The sequence below is a fragment of the Genypterus blacodes genome, unplaced genomic scaffold, assembly GCF_046128005.1.
Source record: "Genypterus blacodes isolate CSIRO-AG114 ecotype Tasmania unplaced genomic scaffold, CSIRO-AGI_Gbla_v1 ptg000037l_1, whole genome shotgun sequence".
In the NCBI taxonomy this organism is placed as follows: Eukaryota; Metazoa; Chordata; class Actinopteri; order Ophidiiformes; family Ophidiidae; genus Genypterus; species Genypterus blacodes.
Window position 1 is genome coordinate 1,139,764 of NW_027466850.1, and position 25,295 is coordinate 1,165,058.

General features: G+C 45.8%; 1 protein-coding gene across 2 annotated transcripts in view; it reads left to right on the forward strand.

Moving 5' to 3' along the window:
* The window catches only part of cpne5b (copine Vb), a 73,261-nt gene that overhangs the window by 45,046 nt on the left and 2,920 nt on the right, over window positions 1-25,295 (forward strand). For both annotated transcript variants that reach the window (XM_076147282.1, XM_076147283.1), the window contains exons 7-17: window positions 1,876-1,939; window positions 8,931-9,034; window positions 10,616-10,720; window positions 16,136-16,177; window positions 16,324-16,399; window positions 18,373-18,426; window positions 19,373-19,434; window positions 21,382-21,428; window positions 22,262-22,443; window positions 22,617-22,744; window positions 24,085-24,187. In XM_076147282.1, coding sequence (XP_076003397.1) covers window positions 1,876-1,939; window positions 8,931-9,034; window positions 10,616-10,720; window positions 16,136-16,177; window positions 16,324-16,399; window positions 18,373-18,426; window positions 19,373-19,434; window positions 21,382-21,428; window positions 22,262-22,443; window positions 22,617-22,744; window positions 24,085-24,187 — 967 coding nt within the window. The remainder of the gene's footprint in view (window positions 1-1,875; window positions 1,940-8,930; window positions 9,035-10,615; window positions 10,721-16,135; window positions 16,178-16,323; window positions 16,400-18,372; window positions 18,427-19,372; window positions 19,435-21,381; window positions 21,429-22,261; window positions 22,444-22,616; window positions 22,745-24,084; window positions 24,188-25,295) is intronic.

Consider the following 25,295-nt stretch of genomic DNA (forward strand, 5'->3'; position numbering starts at 1 on the left):
TGTAAGCACACGGTTTCACACTGAGGGAGAATAAGAAGAACATAACAGTGAGCAGAGTAGGAAGGTTACACCAATGTGCTTCTTTACTGTATTGTACATTCTTTCAGAAGTTAAGTGAAATAGGAAGAAGAGCGATGTCTCATTGTATGCAGATGACAATCACATTATGTCTTTCCACATCTTTTCTTTATTTGCTATCACATTTTCAATTGCTAGGTTATCTAGTGACATCTAATGACAGGACCTACGTTAACTCCTCCCATTTATTGACTTTGTTCCAGGTGCAAGTTGCAACTCCTGACTCAAAATAGTCACACAAACATTTCAAACACATTCAAACTCAAACTCTCCCACACTGGACGGATACCAGGATGAGAGAGTTTAATGTGTCCGGTCGTCTCATTTACACCCAAGCTGTCATATCTACTTTGTAAGTTTGTAAACACTCCGAATGGTGGCCAGTCAAAACACACTTAAAAAGAGGCCATGATGATAAATCCCACAATAAGGCACATTATACTGTCAGAGGGGGCATTAACTCTTCGCTCAGACGGGAAAATAATGCAGGAAAAACTAAATTATATGGGTTATCTTCAAAAATGTAATCAAATAATGGTCCATTTTGCCTCTTTCTGCTTTGTTTTGGGATAATAACCATGGAGAGAGTGTTGATGTTATAATTGGCATTCTGATTTTCAAGTGTTACCATTTCCTTTATTTATATTATAATTTATAGGTTTATTTTATGTTAGGAACGCGAGGGACACCATCAAATATAAAATGAATTTCAAATGTGATACCTGATCTCCATTGGTGTCTCACCTGAATGTCCATCACTTCAGATCTGGTGAGCTCTTCATATCTTAAACAGAGGGAATCAAACTCTGAAACTCCTGAGACGAAACAGCGGTATCACGATGATAAAGGGGAGATACGAGGCTGTGATTTTGTCTCTCAAATGAAGTTACGACTCCTTCTTTTGTCGAACAATAGATGATAAATTAATTCGCATCGCGAGTTTGTGTGAGAGTCCTGAGAGAGTGGAATGAAATTAAAGCATGATGGCTCTTTCACGGTCTGACAGTGAGTAATATCAGTGATGGTGCGCTCAATGAAAAATGCAGGTAAACAAACTGCAATCCACTCCAGTTTCATCTGCCCACCGGGGAAATCAACCCGTAAACACACCTCTGCTTATTCCAGATGTGTTTAAACATATAGGGCGAGGTTTGCCCTCTATACGTTCCACAATATGATCATCGGTCATCGGACAGGTGAAAAAAGTTTAAAAAGCCATCAAAGCCTGAAAACTCTCAAAACATGGTGGTCACTAATATACTTTAAAAAGAAGTAAAGATTAGTAAAGAATGTAAGACAAGTAGCAGTGGGTAGAGCTTCCGCTTGGGAACCGGAGGGTCGCCGGTTCGAGCCCCTGCCGAGGTGCCCCTGAGCAAGGCACCGAACCCTCAATTGCTCCCCCCTGTGCGAAGGGTGGTAATGTAATGTAAGTCGCTTTGGATAAAAGAGTCTGCCAAATGATCGTAATGTAATCTTGACCTTATGACCCGTTTTGTTGACTTTTTCAAATAATTTTGAGGTATTTGAGGTTTTTGAGGTAAGCAGAAAGCAGATGGCAGAAAACAAAGTTCATGTTGAATTGTTTGGCTGCACCAGGTTCATTTCTCAGGGACTCATGGGAGTCATTGTTACCAAAGACCAAGTAGTGTCTCTTGCAATGCAGCCAGGACGCCCAATTTATACCCTGTTGAACAATGAATGTCTTCGTCCTTGAAGCTGTGTTCCAGTAGACAAACAAAAGCTGCTTGACAGTTTGGGTAAAGCTTATTTCTCTCGCTCTCTCTCTTTCCTCTGCAGAGGGATCCCAGGGAAGAAATGTGGCACCATCGTCCTGTCTGCAGAGGAGCTGAGCAACTGTCGAGTGAGTAAGCCATAATAATCTCTCCCCGCCAAACTCACATTAGCGGGCAAACATCTGTCGGCGAAGCCTTGTTAAACAGACTTCACACGTAATGTGTATGGAGCAGGATGGAAGCTTTGGGGGGAATTAAGTGTCGCTATACAAGCGGAGACGCTGGAATGATCGACATCATCTGGCCCTTTCTGTCGACTTCATCTCCTGCTTCTGTTCTGTTAAAAGGCAATACAAGATTTCCTCTGAGTCTGTTTTCCCTGTATGTATTTAACATCCACCCACAGTCACACAGTCACACAGTCACGCATCCCGACAGAGCAGCTGCTGTCACTCCACACAACATGATGATGACTGTCACCTTAACTCATCCCATCCTCCACCCGGCGCCGTGGTGTAAAGCTTTGGACGCTTCACTGGGCCCCCAGCTCACAGATTAGAGAGGCAGATACGAGAGAAGCGAGGGTGTGAAACGGAGCAAAAGGCAAACGGGAGCGAGATGAGCGAGAGACAGGGACACATGGAGAGTAAAGGAGGAGAGAATGGACGGCATAATGAACAGGAAAGAGCCAATGAGCATGTGTGTGTGTGTGTGTGTGTGTGTGTGTGTGTGTGTGTGTGTGTGGGAGAGAGACAGACAGAAGACACACCCGGCATGTAGCAGCTCCCAGCTATAAGAAACAGCTTGACTGCTGGTATTGTGAGACTGAGCACTGGTTAATTAAAATGCAGCCCTGCTTGACCTTGTGCAGCCATTGGGACAGACACACACACACACACACACACACAAAGATACTGTAAACTGTAGATACAGACACACAAACATGCAAATGCACACAGATGTTCACAGCCTTTGTTGTTACTTTCTTCAGGCTCCTGCTGAGTTCTCGATTTCAGACTGTTGCAGAAGAAATCATGAGAGTAAAAAAATGGAGTCTTTGGTCTTCAGGCCAAAGCAACGATCACAGTGTGAGATTCATTCAACAACAACAACAACAACAAGAACAACATATCCATGCATTGACAGGGTCAGAGATTTAGGCTGAACGTTGAGGACATGTCACCTTCATTCATTCATCCTACACTCACATACACGTCTAATTTAATAGCGTATAATCTGAGACGCATTACGAGAATTTTACTGACAAAGCGCGACAAGCTATGAATTTCCGACATTGCAGTCATAAAACATTATAGCATATAAATTGCTCTGGCAGCGTTTGGGGGTTGTGTGTGTGTGTGTGTGTGTGTGTGTGTGTGTGTGTGTGTGTGTGTGTGTGTGTGTGTGTGTGTGTGTGCCATGACAGGTTTGTAGTCAGAAATTGTAGCATTTTCGGCAAAATATTCCATTTTTGCCTCGTAGTATATTTCATTTTTGCACACACTTCCCTCCTTTTACAGTTCTGTAGTGTGTAGTGTGCAGTGTGCATGTAAAACTTTTGCTCTGCTGAGAACTTTTTGAAATGTTTTATAAAGCATTATTAAATATCTTATGAACTTGGACCTACAGAAATGGGGAAATAATCTGAAATTGGTTCATAACTTAGTAATGTTGGAAATCCTTCCGGCCGTTCTGATGTCATGATATACGATGAATATGAATGTACAGCAGCAGCCCTTTCCCCTCTCAACTTGTGTGCTGCTGTCTTTGTAGAGGCCATTAATGAGGGAGCGAAACCAACAGAGTAATCTATGAAGTGATCTCTACCCCTGCTGCTGTCTGCTGGAGCTGCATTCTGCACTGATTAAGCCCCTGGTGTCCGTGCAGAATTTATTCCAGCTTTATTCATAATTAATATATCAACATAAAATCTTGGTGCTTGCAGGAAATCGTTTGAGAAAGTCTTGTTTTTTATTCTTTAAGCGTATTTTTTAATTGTGGATGTAACTCGGGACGTTGAAATTTGTTGAAGTAATCACAACACAATATGAGAGGAAGAGGAGGGGAATTTAATGATAAACTCGTTATCATAGATCTGAAGTTCTGTGCATGCAAAGTTATTTATTCCAGTTTTACTTCAAGCAGTTTAGTGCTGATCTGTGTGTGTGTTTACTTTGTCTCCGTTCATGTTATGTCTAAATTCAGCTTTGCATTGTTTATAGGTCACTAAGGGAGTATTTGTATAAGGTGGGAAATGGAATTTGTGTCCCCATGTGAGGAGGTTAGGATTCTGAGCGACAACACACATCTCAGGGTTTGTGTTTTCAAAGTGGACAGGATGAGTGGACCGGGTGGGTGGACCCGACACACACACATAGCAGAGAACCATTGCCTTCACTTATCAAGCCCTCCTTTCCTATCTCCTCCTTCTCTCCCCTCTTCCTCCTCCTCACATCCTCATTGCCCTGGCTTCTAATTGAGCCAGTAGCATTCCCCTCCTCCCTCCACCCTCCACCCTATTCCCTCTTCCTTCCTCCCTCTTCTATTCGTTCAGAAATGCCTGACAAATTCATGTGACTTGAAAAATGTAGATCAATTCTGTGACATCCAGCTTCCTCTCCTCCTCTCCACATAGCTCCTTCCCTAATTTTGGCCCATCTTAATTAGTGTGAGTGCTTTTGTTGTTGCAGTCTCACCAGTCTCTCTCTCTCTCTCTCTCTCTCTCTCTCTCTCTCTCTCTCTAACATTCCTTCATTACCCTCTTGAGAGTGTGGATGTGTCTCTCTCTGCCTTGCCTGCCTCCTCTTTAATTATTGATACTCTGATTCTCTGCATTTTATCAAATGGCTGTTGATCACAGGCCTTAGCGCAGTGTGTGTCCATGCCACCGAACCTAAATGAGGGCCAAGCAGATGCATATTTAATATCCTCTGCACATTCCGTCACTATAAATACTTGCGTGCCTTTCAGCTCTGCAGAGATTTTATAATATGCCCTTCTGCTCACGGGCTCCGAGAACACAAACGCTGCCAACTCCAGCACCATCACGACGTCCATTTGAGCTCCATCGTACTTGTCAACCAAGACATTTTGCCATTTTTATTTAATCACAATTAGATCTCTGTTCTATCGTGTATTCCTGCCCATGTTTTTCCATTCCCTGACACACTATCTTGGCCTGGGCATTCATGGATTATTCCAGGTTTGTACGGCAGAATTGGTGTCTGTTTGCTCAAAACCACTTCTGCTCCCACTGAATGTCACGAGGAGCACAGAGGCTACAGGTCAGGAGCAGATGGCGGGTGGCGGTGGAGCAAACGCAGCCAGTTTTGTTGGATACAAGTCAATTTTTATTCAACTCTTGTGTCTGAGTGGAGTGGAACTGAAGTGATGTAATATGTAAATCAGACGGCACAATTCAATTTGGGCGTCTGTTATGGCACGAAAGGAGGACTTGGTCTCCTTTCACACAGATCACCTCTTATTCTCAACAAGTTTCAGTTTGTAGTTACCGATCCAGCGTCTCCAAAGTCACATTCTGTAACCGGCACACACATCTAAACACACAGCAGGAATACAGTTTACTCTGATTGTGGCATTTATGGAACAAAGACGGCGTGAAGATGAATACGTGATCCTCACCAGACGGTCTGTATTTATGGAAGACCTTCTCTCTCTCTCTCTCTCTGATCATCAATACACTCATCAGAATCCAGTCACGTCTCAGTGACTCTCAGGGCGTCAGAGCGATATTACAGAACCGCCACATCAAATCATTCATCCTCTTTTATTATAGCAATCTTCTCACTTTAATTTGCGCGCGTAGAAGGATCCTATTGATCTCATTTTCAGGAAATAAAGGAGCTTCAGCTTTGTTGAAGAAGTCAAGAGCAATGGAAAGGAAAATCATCAGAACAATCAACATAATGAGCAAAATTAGTCACAAGATTAAAACTCTACATGTTGAGAATTCTAAAGAGACTCCACGGCAACGGTGAAGGCACAGAAGGCATTGATGCTTCTTCTGCAGATACGGAGTGAAAGAGTGTTTGAAATGCAGCAGGAACCTCACACCTGCTTTACAGACTCCATGAAGGGCCTTTGGCTGTGCAACATGAGAAACTTCGCTACAGGCTGAGACAGAAATATTGATGACAGAGAGAGAGAGAGAGAGAGAGAGAGAGATCGTACGAACGCTGCTCTACAATCAGAATGTGACCGTACTCATAAAAAGCATCAGACTTTTCTTCAGTAAAGAAGGGATATCATAGGGTTGTGTACTACCAGATGTGCTGGAGTCATACAGCAGGATAGTGCTCCATCATATTAAAGACAAGGAGTCAAGATGAACAAAACCCAAGTTGGAGGAAAAACAATCAGAGCAATAACCTCCATTTGATCTTCACCAATGATGTGAGTTCTAGAACCAAAGTCAGAAGCAGGACCGCACCAACCAAACAAACCTTCACAGTGAGAAACTATTTGATAGAACATGAAGAGATCAGAAAGTGTTCACATGTGGCAGCCAAACATCAACGCGGCTAAAATGTGTTTCCTTTGAAGTATAGAGACAATCACACAAAACAAACACAAGGAGAGAATCTACAAATCTACAACAGTGACCACCAAAGCCTGAGACTGTGTGTGTGTGTGTGTGTGTGTGTGTGTGTGTGTGTGTGTGAGTGTGTTCGTGTGTGAGTTTTCATGATGAGGGCAGAACTAAAGTCACTTCTTTTAACACTAGAAAGAAGTGTGTGTGCTCATAAACCTGCAAGCTGTCCGGCTGTGTGCGATAAAGACGCATACACACTCACACTGGTGTATAAAGGGGGCGGGGGGGTATTCCGTGTGCGTGTACTCAGAAACGCTCCTGCACTTACTCACACACAGTCACAGCCTCACCGATAACCTCACACACACCACCTCGCGGTCTTTGCCGATTTGCTGCTTGGCACACACCCGGTGCGCGAAGTGCAACATTAAAAAGCCATTAAGTTATCATTAGCGGCGCCGAGGCTGCCCCATGTTCTCCCCCGGGCTCTGACTACAACAGCAAGCTCCCCCCAACACACACACACATACACTCACACACACTCACACACCCCTCATCCCTTTATATAATGAACTCCAGTGTTCCAGAGATTAGCCATAGCCCATATGCCAGAGATAAGACAGGACAGGCACCTTCACTGTCCCACTGCCACACAGCGAGAGAGGGAGAGAGAGAGAGAGAGAGAGAGAGAGGGAGGAAGAGGAGGAGAGGAGGAAAGGAGGCACAGGCAGGTTCATCTTCAGAGTTCCATCCATGATAAACAACTGGAGGAGAAAATGCACCATCAGGACGTAGAGCGCAGACAGAGAGGAATCGTTTTGTACACAGGCAGAATTAATCTCACTCGCTTTTGCTTCTTGTCTTTGATTTATAGGTGTAATGTGTTTTATGCTCTTTGTTGGCTTATCTATCTTTATCCAGAGTAGTCTTAAATCAACACGGGAGACGCTCGGTTCCTATTGTTCCTCATTGATTCATTGCTGCTGAGCTAATGATGTCAGCACTACGGGATTCTTTCTCTTAAACGTTGAAATATGTGTCACGGTGTTAAAGCGTACCGCGGCATACATGCAAAGCAGCTCTAACATGTCTAAGAACACGTCAACACAAACAAACAACCCTAAACAACATCACAGGGCTTAAATCAGTGTGTGTGTGTGTGTGTGTGTGTGTGTGTGTGTGTGTGTGAGTGTCAGATGCTGCTCTCTGAAGCTCATATCCACCTGAAGCAGCTCCTGTCTTCCACATGTTGTGACAGGTCCCCCAAGAAGTTACCTTGACAACACAGAATTAGACTCCACGTACAAGCTCTAATGTCTGTAATCAAAACTCATCCGTAGTTTAGGGCCGTTTACTGTAACACGCTGGTATGATATAGAATGAAACTACAGGGGGACTCATTAGCGTGCACACCTCCAGCAAGGCCTGACCGCGCTCCAATTATATCTCCCTCTCTCAATACAGGAAGTTAACAGGTTATTGACTGGACCATGATGCTTGAATACATACCTGAGTGTAAACGAGGGGTATTACACATTGAAATTGCTATTTAAGTGCACACTTGCCCTACGGCGGAAAGATCAATCATATATTATGGATCTGTAATTATTGAACGTGTCTTTTTCGTCTGACTGAACCAGCGTCATCTTGTCTACTTAATGGTTGTAGTCGTATGTTTCTATCCCCATTTGCCTCTTCACACTGATTCTATATATATATGTGTGAGCGCTGTCTACACCAGATCACCCCTATTGGAAAGGGACCCTGGGGTGTGTGTGTGTGTGTGTGTGTGTGTGTGTGTGTGCCCTGCTACAGCTGATTCCACTGAGAATCAAACTCAGCATGCAGCACCAGTTTGAACATATGATTGTAATGATTGCACTCACTAACCCATGGCAAACCATTCAGTCACTGTACACACACACACACACGCACACGCACACACACCTGAACTCAAACATAGAGAGTGTCTGCCCTTTAGTCTGTTATATTACAACAATCTGGCCTTCCAATCATTCCTCACACACACACTCTATCTCACATCGGTATGCAGTCAATGTGGCAGCACGTTTATGAATGTGAAGGACATCTGTGCTTAGATGGTCACAGTCATTTAAGCTTTCAAAAAGAGTGCCTTGCTCATGAAAACCTTGTAAGATTTCAAATCTCTACTCTGCTGCTGGTGTGACTGGGTGGAATGGAGCTCATATTTGTCTTGTCTCATCTGTGAATAGGATGTAAAATGTGTCATGGGTAAGCACACACACACACACACACACACACACACACACACACACAAACACACCAATTTATGTTTGTGTCTGAGATGAAAAGAGGCATTTCACATTTTCAATATTCAGTATCTTTGTGTGTGTGACACGCATGCAGCCCGCTCCGTGTGCTGCTGCAGCGCTCAGGCAGGGGAGATAAAAGAGGAAGAGGAGTGCTGCAGGACGCCACCGCATATAAAAACACCATCCATGCTTTTATCTGGAATGATTGCCTCCAACACTCACATCCCCCCTCTCCACCCTTCCACCCCCTCCCTTCTCTGTGTTTCCCTGCAGGACAGCGCCACTATGCAGTTCTGTGCAAACAAGCTGGATAAGAAGGACTTCTTTGGCAAGTCGGATCCTTTTATGGTTTTCTACAGAAGCAACGAGGACGGAACGTGAGTCCTTCATGTGATTATTTTGTTGTCATGGCGTGCCAAGTGTTTTGAAGGTAGCGGGGGTGGGGGGGTGGGGGGGTGGGGGGGGGTGGGGGGGGGGGGGGGGTGGTGTAGCAGCCGGAGGACCGAGCTGCTTGAGGAGGCCCCGTGAGATGCAAACACACACACACACACACATATTATTCCACTGAGATCGACTCCCAGCACAGTGAAATAACTGCCATCAAAAGCTACAGTGCCGCTTCGCTCCATGGCAGAGTTACACAGACAGAATGAGCCCCTCAGGTAAGCTTCTGCTCCTGGAAAATCAGGAAACAGAGGGAGAACTGATGCCAGGTTCAGACTACATGACTGCTCATCATGTCAGTGGAACACACACACGGAAAACAATTCCATACATTGCTATGAATACACAGATAGCTTCCGTCTGTGCCTCACATTTTCAACCCGGGGAAAAAATGTACATACAAATGTTTTATTCACATGATTTGATCGTATTTCTAAATGTGACACTGTCATTTTGAAGTTATTGCCTTTGTCCCTTTCATTTGTTAAACTTGTCTGTCAGAGATCAGTTGGTAAATCAATGAAGCGTATGCCAATATTCTTTCCTCTAGGATACATGAGAGCAAACCCTTTGAACAGCACAAACCACAACTCCCACCACTTTGCAATACAAAAACAAAATGACTCCAGGAGCGCAAATACGAATGAGAGGCAATTAATGTTAACTGCATTCTAACAGGAAGACAAACACATGATCTGCATTATCCATCCAGAAAGGAAACACGACGTGACTTTCAGAGGCAATCTGCACAGAAACAGATAGCACTTTGTCATCTCCACACGATATCCCAGAATGCCACTCAGCCTCCCAAAGGGGCTCTGCAGTTGTGTTGGTGTCATCTCCATCTAGCTGCAGATGCTTCAGCCAGTGCTTTGTTAGCTGCCTCCTGGCTTTTCCCCCTGCCATCTTTTTCATATGTAACAGGGTGGGAAATGGATCCCCACGGACACGCCAGACAAGTATCTGCTGTCGGTGCCAGAGGGGGCCCACAAATTAGAGGCTCCAAAGACAGGCAGGGTCTTAAACAGGCTCAGAGACGCTGGTATACAGAAGGACTAAAAAGCAAAAGAGTTTGAGATTGTGTTGGTGGTGTTTGTTGAGGCTCTGCTGCTGTCAGACGTCCCCCGATGTGGGAGCAGGAAGTCTGCATATGCTTCTGTGTTGCGGCCGGACTGAATTATTTAAACACAATATAACCTGGGAAACAAGCCAAGCAGTGAGACTGACTTGGACTCTGTGGTGTCTGTGGTGTCTGTGGTCTCTGAGGTCCCTGTGGTCTCTCTGGTCTCTTTGGTGGTCTGGTCTTCCTCTTCAGGTGCATATTTATCTCTGCAGGTTGCATAATTAGTAATCAATTTTCTGTTTCTCCCTCCTTTATTTACCTTCCACATGTTCTCACTCCGTCTCTGGACTCATCTCTCCTCTTCTCCTCTCCTCCTCTCCTCCTCTCCTCCTCTCTTCCTCTCCTCCTTCACCTCCTCTCCTCCTTCATCTCCTCCTCCTCCTCTCCTCAGGTTTACTATCTGCCATAAAACAGAGGTGGTGAAGAACACGTTAAATCCGGTGTGGCAGCCGTTCACCATCCCCGTACGAGCGCTCTGTAACGGAGACTATGACAGGTAGGCTTCTCCCTCCCTCCCTCCCTCCCTCTGCTGCTGCTGCCTCTTTATTGTTTCCATTCTTTATCCTTTTTTATCCTCACAGTCTCTACCTGCCAATCTATTCCCTCTCTATTTATGCCCACAGACACACACTCACACACACTCACACACACTCACACACACTCACACGCACTCACACGCTCTCTGCTTCATCATACATACGAACCCTTCTGACATCTTTTGGGCGCCATTGATTTCTTTCGCCTCAAATTACGGAGCGCTCAACCCCTTCACGGCTGTAATTGGAATCCCATTGACTGACAAACAGCGTGATGACGACCATTAATACACCCTGAGCATCAACGTGTCTAACCAGGGGGAAATCAATACCAGTTAATCATGCTTCGGCGCTAAGCCGCCTCTCCTTTGCTCTCACGCTAATCTCAAAGCAGCCATGTGTGTTAACGACATCACCAATTTTTGTATCGATCGCGGCGTCTTGAATAGCACAGGTCACACATGATAATCTCTCCTCATCTCCACTGGCCTTTTACTGGTTTCCCTCTCATCAGCACAGTCTTCTTGCTTCTGGATGTAACCTGTGAATGATGTACTGTGCTGGTGAATCCACTTGATGAATCATTTGTTCATTACATTCATTGTATTGTTGCGGAGGAGTCAGTTTCAGCCGCACAAAGCCTTTTGTGTCTGCGGAGGGAGTCGTGTGCAAAGTCAGGGAATCTAATTCTATCGGACATGTTTACATCCGGCGTGAACGCGAGCTCTCGTTATCCAAACACGATCCAAACATTTACATTATCCAGGTAACATAGTGTGGTGCTGGCTGAGGGCATTGTGATCAGAATGGCATCCCCATGTGCCGGGATCTGTCTGTCACAGGTAGGAAGGTGTACACATCTACCCACAAGCTGTGCAGCAAGTGTCACCCTGCCTGATCCTCCCGGCTCGGCTGGCTGTCAGTCACAAAGTTGAGTGGGAGTTGTGACTTCAAGTAGATGTGGAGCTGAGAACCGATGCAATACAGGAATGTATTACGATGCTGATTTCATATGTGGATGATGATTGTCCAGGAAACAAAGGGGGAGGAATGAGATGAGGATGAGGAGCACCATCACACCGCACACAGCATCCAGATAATGAGGACACATGCACGCGTCCAGAGATATAGATGAATATTTATATGTTTATATGCCAGATCAGAGCAAAACCTCACGTATAGAGAATTATTTATGGACTATGGAGTTTGTTTAAATGTCATTTGAACCCATGACAGATTTCATACTATGGACATTTCTCTGTCAGATTGAAACACCACAACAAGCAAATGAGGAAATACCACCTTTTGATTGTATTTCTTACATTTTTTTTAACATTTTTTGAATTCCACTTACAGTATTTGTGCTCTGAACCCTTTGCTGCCTCATCACCTTTCAAAACTGCAGTCAGTCTTCATCATTACATCATTGCTTTGCTTTTTACCTCTTTTTGCTCCTCAAAAACGCTTGATTCTTCTTATCTCTCTATCTAATCCAATAACAGGTGGTTCCTCCCAGCCGGCACCAAACTTAATGTAAACACGTTGTGTATTCTTCCTCTCTATAAGCTTATCTGTGCGCCTCCAATTTAAAAAGACGTCACCGGGGAACAAACCGGGGAGGAAGTCATACAGGGTGAGGGAAGATGGAAAAGGTCGGGACAGAGATTATGTTTGCAGGGGGAAGCAATTTTATACGACAAAGTTTTCTTACTCTTTCTGTCAAACTCGTGTTTGTCTAACCTTTGTATGATTGCGACATAGCCTCGGTTCTGATTCTCTAATATTGAGAAACATGCAGATCTGGAGGTTAAAACCACACAAACAAAGCAATGCCACATAAATAATGAAGCAGGCGGGAGTCGTGCTGATGGAGTCGCTTCACGGTTGTTTAAGTTTCCTCCAAAGCGCTCGGAGAAAAAAAAGGGACCCAGGGTAAATTGGAGCAAACCCGTTCACACCACCCAGTTCAGGACAGAGAGGGGAGGGGGGGTCACTGCACTGTCAGAGCCAATCATACACCAGGGATTGAGCTACACACATACACACACATGCACACGTATGAACGCATGCACACGTGTTCACCCACGCGTCCGCACACACAAAGACGCAGTGAGAGAGTAATTAAATGTGACAAGCAAAGAGCAGGAAGAACAGACATCACCAAGACTATTAACAGGTTGCATGTGTGTGTGTGTGGGTGAAGAATAAGCCTTTGTGTGTGTTTTTAGGTACATGTTTCTCTGTGTGTGTGTGTATCTGTGTGTGTGAAGGCGGAACATCAAAGCCGATCTATGTATTGAGGAGCCCCAAGTAATAAATGGTTTCCTCTCCATCTGAGACGAGAGCGTCCGAGCTGAACGGCTCAGAAAGCTTTCAAGACTTTTTGATCTCTGAATGTAAAGCCGTCAGTAGATTAGAGATAATCAGATAATGGCCAATCAGATTTCCGTCCTTTCATTCCCTCGCCCTCGCCAACACGCTCATTTCCTTAAAGCCCCTATGTGATATGTGATGTGTGTGAAGATCTGATGGACTACTCGGCTTTAATTCAGCTGATTGCCCGTCCATTTACTGACAGGACCTCACGTTTGGATGAAGAACGCGCGGCGGATTCCATATCCGATATTAAAAACACTTTGATATGCTCGGTGCCTTCTGTTTTGGAAATACGCGTTTATTTCCAACTCGAGTGTTTGCTCTTGTTGTTGAATTTGCAGCTCTGATAAAGGATCTGGAGATAGACTTGATGAAGTGGTCTCAGGGTTTTCTCGTCTCTTGGCTCAGATGTAGATTTGGATTAGACAAGCATCTCCTTCTAAATCTTCTTGGCTTTTATTTATTGCTAAATAAACTGCAGCCACTGTAAACTCCTCTGCTGGCTGCTCGTGTTCCTCTTTCACTGCCTCGTCCATAAAGAGTCATAAAGAGAACATTCCATTCCAGCTTGTTGCTCTGTATGTATTTCGTCGTAGACTTGGGTCTTCACCTTTCAAAATAAAGGTACAAGTCTGATTCTCTCACCGCCATGGCAACAATCAGCAAAGTGAGCAGCACTCACACTGATCCAAGGCGACACTGGTGGCGATGCGAGGTTTCATTGTTGAGAGTGTTGCTTTTTATAGGCAGGAATCAAGTCAGTTAATGAAGGAAGGCTCAGATCTGAACCCTCACTAATGTCTGCAGCGTTCTAATCTGGGCTGCCGCTTCTCCTTTGGGGTCTCTAGCGTCGAGCGAGCTGGAGCGGAAATGCAAACCGCCTTTCTTAGCCTAGTGACACGGCAGCGTGCAACAGAATCCCCACAGGAACACAGGAAGAGCGGGAGAAAGAGCCAAGCATGGAATGTGTCGGTCGAGGAAGAAAAGAGCAGAGAGGAAAAGACGACAGAAGAGAGGGAGATTTGGCTCAGAGAGAAAAGAGAATGAGAGAATATGAAGAGAGGCGAGGGAGGGAGGAGAGGAGGGAAGGAACTCACAGGCTGGCCAACGAGCCATGTGTGACATTTGTGATGCTCTCTCTCTCTCTCTCTCTCTCTCTCTCTCTCTCTCTCTCTCTCTCTCTGCATCGCTTTCATACTGTATCGGTCTGTCCTTCATTGCAGGAGAATGAAAGAAACAAAGACAGAGGATGACTTTTATATATTCATACGCATCCATACGCCCTTCAAACAGATTCTATTCCTGTATCTGGCCTAAGATCACAGGCGCCTCTGCGTAATTGGTGCTGAAGTATCGTTCTGTGTCAAATCCACTCAAATTATATATGTATACGTGTGTGTGTGTGTGTGTGTGTGTGTGTGTGTGTGTGTGTGTGTCTGTGTGTGTGTGTGTGTGTGTGTGTGTGTGTGTGTGTCTGTGTGTGTGTGCGTGCCTCTATTACTGAATAAGAGTCAGGTTCATTAAAGGAAGGCTGAGAATAGGCGTCAGAGTTTGGAGTGTATATTGTTTTGCGGGTTCCAAGGGCTCACCCGGGGCTGCAGGGATCCCAGTCCTCTGAGCGCATTTAGAAATAAAACGATTGCAAATCCTTTGAGGCAGTGCAGTGATAGTTGGGTTTGAGAGATTCTGTTCTCCTTCGTCATGACAACAGACCTGTTCCCGCATAAACATTGTCCTAGAGAGGAAGGGACAGATTGACGAGGGCAGTGTACATTACAAACCATTCTCTCTCTGCCTCTCTCTCTCTCTCTCTCTCTATCTCTCTCTCTCTCTCTCTCTCTCTCTCTCTCTCTATCTCTGTCTTGGCTCTATCATTGCCTCTGTTTCCCGTCTCAAAAGCAACATATCGTGTTTCTACCGCCGAGGTGACAAGCACACTTTTCCCTCTGGTGCGCAGTCTTGGGTGATCACGTCCTCGGAGCGAGATGAGGCCTCGTGTCAGGGAGGAATCTGAGGCGTCTTTCCGAGGAGTCGGGGGCGTCAGGAAGGCGTCTCTGATGCGCCGCTTGCCTCTGTGTTTCTTTGGATCTGGGTCGGTGTCAGCTCTTGCTTAAAGAGACGTTAGGAGGGTGTGAAGGCACGGCGGTGAGATCTGTGCGACTCAAGAGACAAAGTGCCAAGAAAGTTTTTTTTCTTCTCCACTCTGCAGGGGGGGGGGACATTGTCTCTGCAGCATTGGCGTGTGTATGTGTGTGTGTGTGTGTGTGTGTGTGTGTGTGTGTGTGTGTGTGTATATGTGTGTGTGTGTATATGTGTGTGTGTGTGTGTGTCACCATTGTGTCTTTTTTGATGAGCTTTTGAGTGGAGAACTTTCTGTGTGCCGCACGTCTCCGGCTCCACTTTTATTCCAGTCGTTGGTACAAACTAATTCCGGCTCTAAAGACGGCAAGTAGCACAGCTTTACAACAGATGACTTAGAATTTTAATTTGAGTTCCAGTTGAATAAATTACAATTTGATTGCAGAAAGGATATCACATTAATCCGCTTTATTAATATTTAAAGATGTATCTGTGACTAACGACGTGACAAATTACTCCACCGTTTGAAACCAAACCACAATGAGCTGTTTCAAACAAGCTGGCTGTACTGTAAAATGTCCTGGATGCATAATTAATGTGCTTTTTATAGTGCGGCGGGATGAGGGGATGTGTGTATCTGCCTTGACATAACACAGGAGAACTCGCTGCAGCACATTCCCTGTTAGAAGGGACTTAAAGCAGAGAGGACGTAGTAGTCATCCTCACTAAAGCACACACACACACACACACACACACACACAGACACTGATTACACATTATTGATTGATCCGTGTTTGCCCCAGTACAGTTCAGTATAAAAATGATCCAATCACGTCTATGAACAAGCAGCTCAGTCCTTTCACATCTAATCTTGAATGTGTGTTTGTGTGTCTGGTGTGTGTGTGTGGTCTCTCTCTCAGAACGATCAAAGTGGAGGTGTATGACTGGGATCGGGACGGCAGGTGAGTTGTGATCGACGCTTCTCCAAACACAATGTCGCCCTGTCTCATCTATTAAAAAGCAAACACATCAATCCTAACAACATGCATGTGAAGATGAAGGTGCTCATCCCACTCTTCCCCCTTCTGCTCTCCTCTCCTCTCCTCAGCCATGACTTCATTGGGGATTTTACGACCAGCTACAGAGAGCTGGCTCGAGGGCAGAGCCAGTTTAATGTGTACGAGGTGAGTAACAGCCGCTGTAATATTCTACGTTTCAGCCGCGTGACGGATGTTCTCCGCGTTCTGCTGCCTGCTGGAGCAGGCATCTCCAGTCGCAACACGCCGCCTCGCTCAGATCCCATTCCTGGAGACATTACGCGCCTCTGACATCTTTGTGCTGTTCCATTTCTTTTAGCACGTTGCCTTCCCGTGGATGTCCTCCGGCCCAAAACATTTATTGAAGTATTAGTAAAGCCACAAGGACACCTGAAGCATCCAGACAGTTATTCCATCCATACGTCTCATGCTGTTTGCTTTGAAGGCCATTCTGTATTTCCTCCCATGAGCTCTTGTTCCTCCTCTACACCCATGTTTCACGTGCTTGTGCCATGTGCTTGCTTTCCAAATCCACACTTTTTAATTATCACCTTACCTGGATTCTGACACACAATGAAACAGAGCCATTAGCAGCTCCGCACCATGACAGGATTAATGGGAGAACAATCCTGGATAGAAGAATTATGCTGCTCCTAAGAGCTCACAATACAACACTGTATATGCAAATGACACACACACACACAGAGCTAATTAAAAAGGCTCATTATAGAGTCTGATATTTATCTGTAAAAGCAGAATTATGGAACATCTATGATTGAACTGTAGCAGCATAGAAGTGTAGAGAAAATATCATCTTCAATTAGGAAAATGAGCCCCCAGCCTGCCTCACTCTCACTCTCTCTCTCTCTCTCTCTGTCCCTCTCTCTCCTCTCTCCTCTCACTCTCTCCTCTCACTCTCTCTCTCTCTTTCTCCCTTTCTATCTCACTTACACTCTCTCACTTACTCTCACTCTCTCTTTCTGTCCCTCTCTCTCTCACTTTCTCTCACTCTCACTCTCTGTCCTCTCACTCTCTCTCTCTCTCCCTCTCTCACTTACGCTCTCTCACTCTCTCACTCTCCCTCTCTCTCCTTCTCTCTCTCTCTTTCTGTCCCTCTCTCTCTCTCTCTCTCTCTCTAACTATCACTCACTCACTCTCTCTCTCTCTCTCTCTCTCTCTCTCTCTCTCTCTCTCTCTCTCTCTCTCTCTCTCTGTCCCTCTTTCTCCTCTCACTCTCTCTCTCTCCCTCTCGCTCTCTCACTTACGCTCTCTCACTCTCTCACTTACTCTCACTCTCTCTCTCTCTCTCTCTCTGTCCCTCTCTCTCTCTCTCTCTCTCTCTCTCTGTCCCTCTCTCTCTCTTTCTGTCCCTCTCTCTACACACATTCATGTAAAGGTGGCCTTTAAGTCTCTTCTTTTGGACATCAGCTCTATTTTCCACCGCCCTTGGTTCGTCACCCCCCTCCTCCCCCCCACCCCCCCACACACTCGCACACACACCCACCTCCTATGAGCCTGAAAGAACCTTTAGTTTTTGCATCAGCAGATTCTTCTTGTGTGTCAGACAAATTGCCGTCTCCCTGTATAAAATTAGAGGCTGTCACTTTCATGCCTAACAGCCAAAGAGAATCTGGGTAATGAGCTGAGACGTCTTTGGTACCCGGATTGACATTTCTGTCTTGTTCTGGCGCCTTTAGAATGCTGGGGAAATAAACATAATTGTTGCACCTTAAGCTCCTTCTTACCCGTGCGGATGTATGGCAGCCTGAGACAGAAGATTTTGCAGTAATCTCATGGCCGCCGCTGAACCATCTCACACAAACGAACACAACATGTGCCTCTCACTTCCTCTCACATGTCTTCCCCCCCCTGTTCTGTCAGGAACATGGACAGGCTAATTGTTCATTGTTCATGCATCTGTTTGATGGCAGGCTCTTCTTCTCATGCCACCCACATACACGCCTTCATTACATTTGTTGCACCCAGGAGGGAAATATACAGGGTAGTAAAACTAAAGAGTGTGAATGAAGACGAGGGAAGGAATCTGGAAATATCCACTGTTGCTGTCTGAATCACAAAGCATCTTTCATTGGAGCTCAGCTGTCTTATTGTATTTTTAGGTGATTAACACAAAGAAGAAAATGAAGAAAAAGAAATATGTCAACTCCGGAACAGTGAGTATGGCGCCACCTATCTACCGCCTACTGACGATCTTTAGTATGAGACGTGTTGCATCACCAAGGCTGGAAACACAACAGGAGAAATCAGAGTGGGCGACACCGGCGACCATTCATGAGACCGACACCTTCACACAGTCTCGCTTAGCCGGTGTGGGAATGTAGAAAACACATCCTGTCCTCGCTACAAACGATAGCAATGTAAACAAATCTGTCAGGGCGGAAGTAGAGTCGACTTATAACGCGAGGGAGCGAGATCTTAGACATCATGGACGGCAATGAAGCCAAAGGTCTGATGAAGTCGCTCACACGGTGGCATAGAGACGTCATTGGCTCATAAATCATTCACGGGCGAACCTGGAAGAGCATCTGAGAACCTGCAGCCAGGATCAGGTGCAGCCAGGACCCACATGCTGCATCATTAAGTTTGTAAACCACAACTTCATTATTTGTTGCAGTCAATTTAACGCAGGACGTCCTCAGGTAAAGGTCGATGCCTAGTTTCAGAATGAGCGCGAAGTTAAAATCATGCAGGTAGTAAAGATGTCTGAGAGGTGACAGGTCTGCTTACCTGCCAAGCATTATGGGTAATTCATAAAGGCTAAGATTCTGCCAGGGGAAAGTGATGAATGAAACACTGTCATGCTAAAATGAAGACCTGCGGCAATCTGAAATCTGATTTATGTGTTTATTCAAATGATCCGATCTCACACACACTCGTAGTGCTTCACTTCGTCCTCAAGCTTCCTCTCCGTCTCTCTCTGTTTCCCTCTCTCTCTCTCTCTGACACACTCGTCGGCTTTCTCCTGGTGTGTCCCTTACGTTTGTGCTAATTAATGCAAGGGAGTCTTAATGAATGAGCTTAAATAATAGTGGCACATATTTAGCTCAGCGCAGAGGCGTGAGAGAGTTTATTCAATGTCTCTAATGTCTTTAATTCCAGGTTACCCTGCTCTCCTTCTCTGTGGAGTCAGAATTCACCTTCTTAGATTACATCAAGGGAGGGTGAGTGGGAATGAATATTGTCATTACAGCTTGATTAAATGTGTCACATGCATAACTGTTGAAGAAAACCTGAGGTGTCACTTAAAGCCAGTCCATATTCCTGTAAACTTCAGGATTATGACTCAATACTTGAGTCAGCAGAGGTCAAACTGTATTTACAGCAGTTGTCTGCACTTTGACCTCAGCAGCTGGATATCAAGCTTTTCCCCAGGTGAACTGAGCCTTTCAAGCAGGTCGGGCCTGAGCTTTGAACGCATTGCAGCTGGCCGACTGTCAGAGCTTTCATGAGCTGTGGCCGAGCAGACGAGTGTGACAGATCTGCCTGATGCTTCCTACCTCTGCCTGGTCTGCAGTATAACAACCTCAAGGCTCCTCACATTACTGTGCCACTCACTGAATAACACATAGAGAACAGATCGAGTCCCTTTGCAGTAAAGCAAAGTGCAAATAGACGCTGTAGAGAGATTTTGATACCAACTGCTCACCTGGTGTGTTTGTATTTATACTCATTATCTCAGAACTGTAATCACAACAAAGCAAAGGACAGCGAGGCCTCAGAGGAGACACACACACACACACACACACACACACACACACACACACACACACACACACACACACACACACTGTCTCGCTCTCCATCAGCGGTCAGATTCGTCTCACTCTCATTCTGTCAGACTTGGTCCTAATGATCTGCTACTCGGTTGAGGACTGTAAGGAGTGTGTGTGTGTGTGCGTAGAAAACGGACGATGATCTGGATGATGAGCACGGTTCGTGACACCTCATCTTCAGGGGGGAATTATTACAACCGCATTATCTGTCACAGTGTGGGAGTTGGAATGGTTGCGGTTAAATCGACTAAATGGGGAAAAAGCTCCATTTCTGCTGGTTGTTTCCCAAAAAAGTAGTGTGAAAATACTGAGAGATGGTAGTTTGGCTTTTTAATGACGCGCACACGACATTTGTCATTGGCTGAGAGGTGACTGGTGTCTCGACGCGGCAGCCGAGCGTTACAGATGTGCGAGTGTGTAATTGTCTCGGGGAGAGGCAGAGGGATTATCTCAGGAAGTGAGCAAGGAAGGAGTTAAAAGTAGAGCCACTTTGAGCAGGAGGCCTATTTTACAAGAGCGCACCGCAGTGACAAGAGCCGGCGACATACTCCAGCTTTTTGTAAAATTGACCTTTTAGCCCCTACACACACCTACACACACACACTCACACTGAGCGGGTGGGGAATCCGTGAGTAACACCGAGCTTTTAATGGCAATGTGACTTTTCTATTTGGTGGTTTGTCATTTCCTGGAGCGTGTGCTCGGCGTACAAATCTGCCTCCGGTGCAGAGACGCTCGCCCTCGCTCATGAATTCATTCATAAAAAGCTCATAATTAACACAGAGGTTACCAAAGTCAGGCTGTGGCGTTGTCTCTGGCCCCGCCCCTCATCCTCAAAGGTTAATGTGAATCTTTATCTCACTTATTTTATTCTCTCCCTTTTCTTTTCCTTCTCGGTGCCGCATTGATAAAGCGAGGTCGTCTCTCCAGGCCCCCGAGGCCTCGTCTCATTTGGGGGGAGGGGAAGTGTGTGTGTGTGTGGGGGGGGGGCACTTCATCAGGAGGGGAGATTGGATTAGTATTTGCCCTTAAGCGCTCCATCAGTCTCTTCATCACCTCTGAATGGAGGAGCCACAAGTCAGATCAGCTGAATGGTGTAATCACATAAACAGTATTTAGTGCTTAAACACACAGATTAGAAGAAAACAACAAGAAATGGCGCCGGGGGGATATTAAATATGGATGTGCTTGACCCGTGTCATCTGAGAGAGAGTGTGTGTGTGCGCGTGTGTGTGTTAGTGTGTGCCCGTGCGAGGAAATCTAATGTGTTGTCGTGGCTGATTATTCTCCGAGGCTGAGTTTGTCCTTTCTGGTGTCGTCTTCTCTCCATTGTAGGACGCAGATCAATTTCACTGTGGCCATCGATTTCACAGCGTCTAATGGTGAGTGATACCGAGGGCGCAGTGAGGCTGAGGTATGGATGTAAGAGCTCCTTAACTGTGCCACGTCTGTGATTTCTGAATCAATCCCACCCTATACACACATTTGACACACACCTACAGTAAGTGTTGGGGTTCTGAGAAAAGCCTGTCTGTCTGAAAGCTCACTGAAAGACGTCTAGCTGACAAGAAGACCCCATTTATGTCTAATTACCCCACTCGGGCTGTTAATCACGCTTGAATACGACGCTCCAACCAGAACGATCCGGAAAGAACAGCTCCTCAGCGTAAATCAGCGCTATTAGAGGAACATTACAATTACCCATAAATCCACTCGGACGGGGAATTTTCAAGGTGACTCCCGCCGTTTGGTGACACTTTGGGATTTATCGGAACAGAATAATATTCCGAACTTGTGAGCGCCGTTACCAGGGCGAGCGGCGTGATTTTACATTATGACGCTGCACTTGTGAGTAATCTGTCACACGTGGCTGTCATGACAACACAACATTTACTGAAACACTTCCAAAAACATCCGAGCTGGATTCTTCATTCGAAATTATTTGATGAAGGGCCGTTAGGGGAGATTGGAAAAGGTCAGAACGATAACAAACCCTCTAAATTATTACTTAATTAGTCATTTTTCAATTGACTCCCCGCCCACAGTGGATAAATCGATTGACCTTTGTGTCTTGTGCATTAAAGCGGTGATGCTGCGTCACTGGGGGGCTGAAGGAGACGAGCCCGGGTCTCAACTGTGATCTGTAGCTCCGTTCCAGTGCATGTGTGTGTGTTTGTACCTCATAAGTGTGTGACTCAGCTTCCTCTGCACACAGGTAACCCCTCTCAGTCCACCTCACTGCACTACATGAACCCCTATCAGCTCAACGCCTACGCCATGGCCCTGAAGGCCGTGGGCGAGATCATCCAGGACTACGACAGCGACAAGATGTTTCCCGCTCTGGGCTTTGGGGCCAAACTGCCCCCGGATGGGAGAGTGTCCCACGAGTTTCCTCTGGTAAAGTCAAGCTCACGTCCTTATTCTAGTCCTGATCTGGTTTGTGGCTTTGTCGTGCCTTTGTCAAGAAAGCAGATGATTTAAATTCATAGTGGCGTGATTGCTTTGGCTGATTAAAGCAGCAGAAGCGTTGATTAAGTGCGGCGTGTTTGCTCCGACTCTTCCCTGTGCAGAACGGGAACATGGAGAATCCGTACTGCAACGGCATCGAGGGAATCTTGGAAGCGTATCACCAGAGTCTGAAGACCGTGCAGCTGTATGGCCCCACCAACTTCGCTCCTGTGGTCAATCATGTTGCCAGGTGAGAGAATATTATTCATGTGTGTGTGTGTGTGTATGTGTGTGTGTGCGTGTTTGCCCTTAAAGTAGTCAAAAATAGGATGGAAAGCAGCTCTTTGTTTAAATGCATTAACGGGGAAGACATTATTCAATCTATTTATAATTATCAAACACACACACGCACACACACACACATATTAAAAAGCTGAATCTGATTTCCCACTCCGGCTCTCAGGAATGCAAATGTGTTTTAAAGGAGGAAAATGCTAATTCAAAACACAACTTATGAATTTCTAATTGAAGCGCGTCTTTTCCCAATTCCTCTTGTCGTAACATTTCCCACTCCGCTCTTCCTTCATTACGATTCATGCATTATTCATGCTTCTATAGTGGAATCGTTTTTAAAAATATACCAGGATTAAAGACAGTGACACCAACACACACACACACACACACACACGGCAGCTACACACCAACTTTGAACTGATCTATAGTGGCGACGCTGCTCTGTTTAGCATCTCTAGCACTCACAGGATCTCTGCATATGCTGATGATCTCACACTCTCGAGGAGAAGATGAGTCTTGTGCCCCCGGCTTTGATTGGCTTTGATTTCCTGTTTATCTGTGTCTAGCCCCTTTTGTGTCCCTCTGCCACGCCGGACACAATAAACAGGATCTGACACACACACACACACACGGTATGAATTTAGATTAGGCCACGGCTATCGAAAGACTGGTGTGTGTGTGTGTGTGTGTGTGTGTGTGTGTGTGTGTGTGTGTGTGTGTGTGTGTGTGTGTGTGTGTGTGTGTGTGTGTGTGTGTGTGCTCGTATCTTATTAACATTGACTGACATATCACTCACAGTTACACACACGGGATGGAAACTATGCGACGGGCCGAGCGGACCTCTCCACCTCTTCACCTCTCCACCTCTTCACCTCTCCACCTCGCCGCCGTCGCCGCCGCTTTATCTCCGCCCTCATTTGTCGAAGCCGTTCTCCATCTGATTACGCCGACTCTCTGTGGTGTAATTAAAAATGTCACTGATAAAAAAAATGGAGCGGCACTTTGTAAACTGCTGCAGGAAGCGGAACCCGAACCCGCCGTCTTGTTTAGCATCTGAATAGAGAGAAACAGAGCGGGAAGAGATCTGAACAAAGGCGCTAATCTGCGGCTCCTGCAGTGTAAAGCAGCTTTGTTATGAACTTTATTGTTTACGTGTGCGGGCGGCGTATTGTGTGTTATCTGAAGTATAGTAATGAAAAAGACGAGTCTGGTGACAAAACGCCGCTTATTGATGTTTGTGTTCGCTTCTTGAGATTACAGGCGTTGTGTTGTGTTGTGTTGTGTTTGTGCTCGCAGGTACGCCGCCGCCGTGCAGGACGGATCGCAGTACTACGTGCTCCTCATCATCACGGACGGGGTCATATCAGACATGGCGCAGACCAAAGAGGCCATAGTCAATGTAAGGACGAGGGGATGAGACATGAGAGTCAATTTTGTTGTGTGGGAGCAACTTTAAAGTGATTTTTGCTCAGAGAATATAAGGTTAAAGGTGAGGAATGAAAGGTCAGCCAGAGCAACGACCCAGATTAGTTTAGCAGGGATCAGAAATACACACACACACACACACACACACACACACACACACACACACACACACTCTGCTTGATTTCTTTCCCCCAAAGTGTATCTCCTCTTCCTCTCAGTTGTATATCCGCGACGACGCTGCTTCCTTCTCCATTCCCCTGGTCTCTCTTCCTCCTTCCTGCCCTCCTCTGCCTCGGGCACAGAACTCCCAGCAGACTGGATTTAAAGGGAATTTGCGACTGTTAATCAAAACATTAGAACAGCCACACCTTCCTTTTAAGATCTTGCCTGCTGCTCTGTCTCACCGCCTCCAAACTCCGACACCGCTGCTGCTTCTGCCGCACCTCCGCTTACTCCCTGCGGATTGCCGGAATTTTTGGGACACGCTCGCATTGTTATATAAGTCTGCTCCTTATTCCTGCTAGAGAGAGAGAGAGAGAGAGACTGAACATGGATGTGTGTGTGTGTGTCTTTGTGGGTTTTGTTTGCTGGTTTCCTCTTTCCCCCGTATTCCCTTTGAGTGCATTGCTCAACAGGGGAGAGAACAGAAAAAGGATGAGCCACAACAGAATCAAGAAACACAGTGAGGCAGACCAATCACTCGCCCTCGCCCTCACCTCCGTAGATCACAGGCGCGGGTTCCATTCCCCGTCACTCTGAGGAGTCTCTCTCTCTCTCTCTCTCACTCCTGCTGCTGCTTTCTGTTCTGTTCTTTCTCTTCCTCTCACTGCATCTCCCCTCACATGTACAGAAACAGCAACACACTCAGTCCTCACACCGATCCACTGGCCTGTGCAGGTTCACAAATACACTCCAATAACACAACTATTTCACAACTGAAAAGTGCTTCTTGCTTCCTTTTCGACACACATATCAAAAATAGATAATAGGCAATTTTCACGATAGTCCAACTACTGTGACTTTCACTCCAGTAATCAAATAGGAGGTTGTAACCATGGTGACAAGACAACTCCCCATGTACT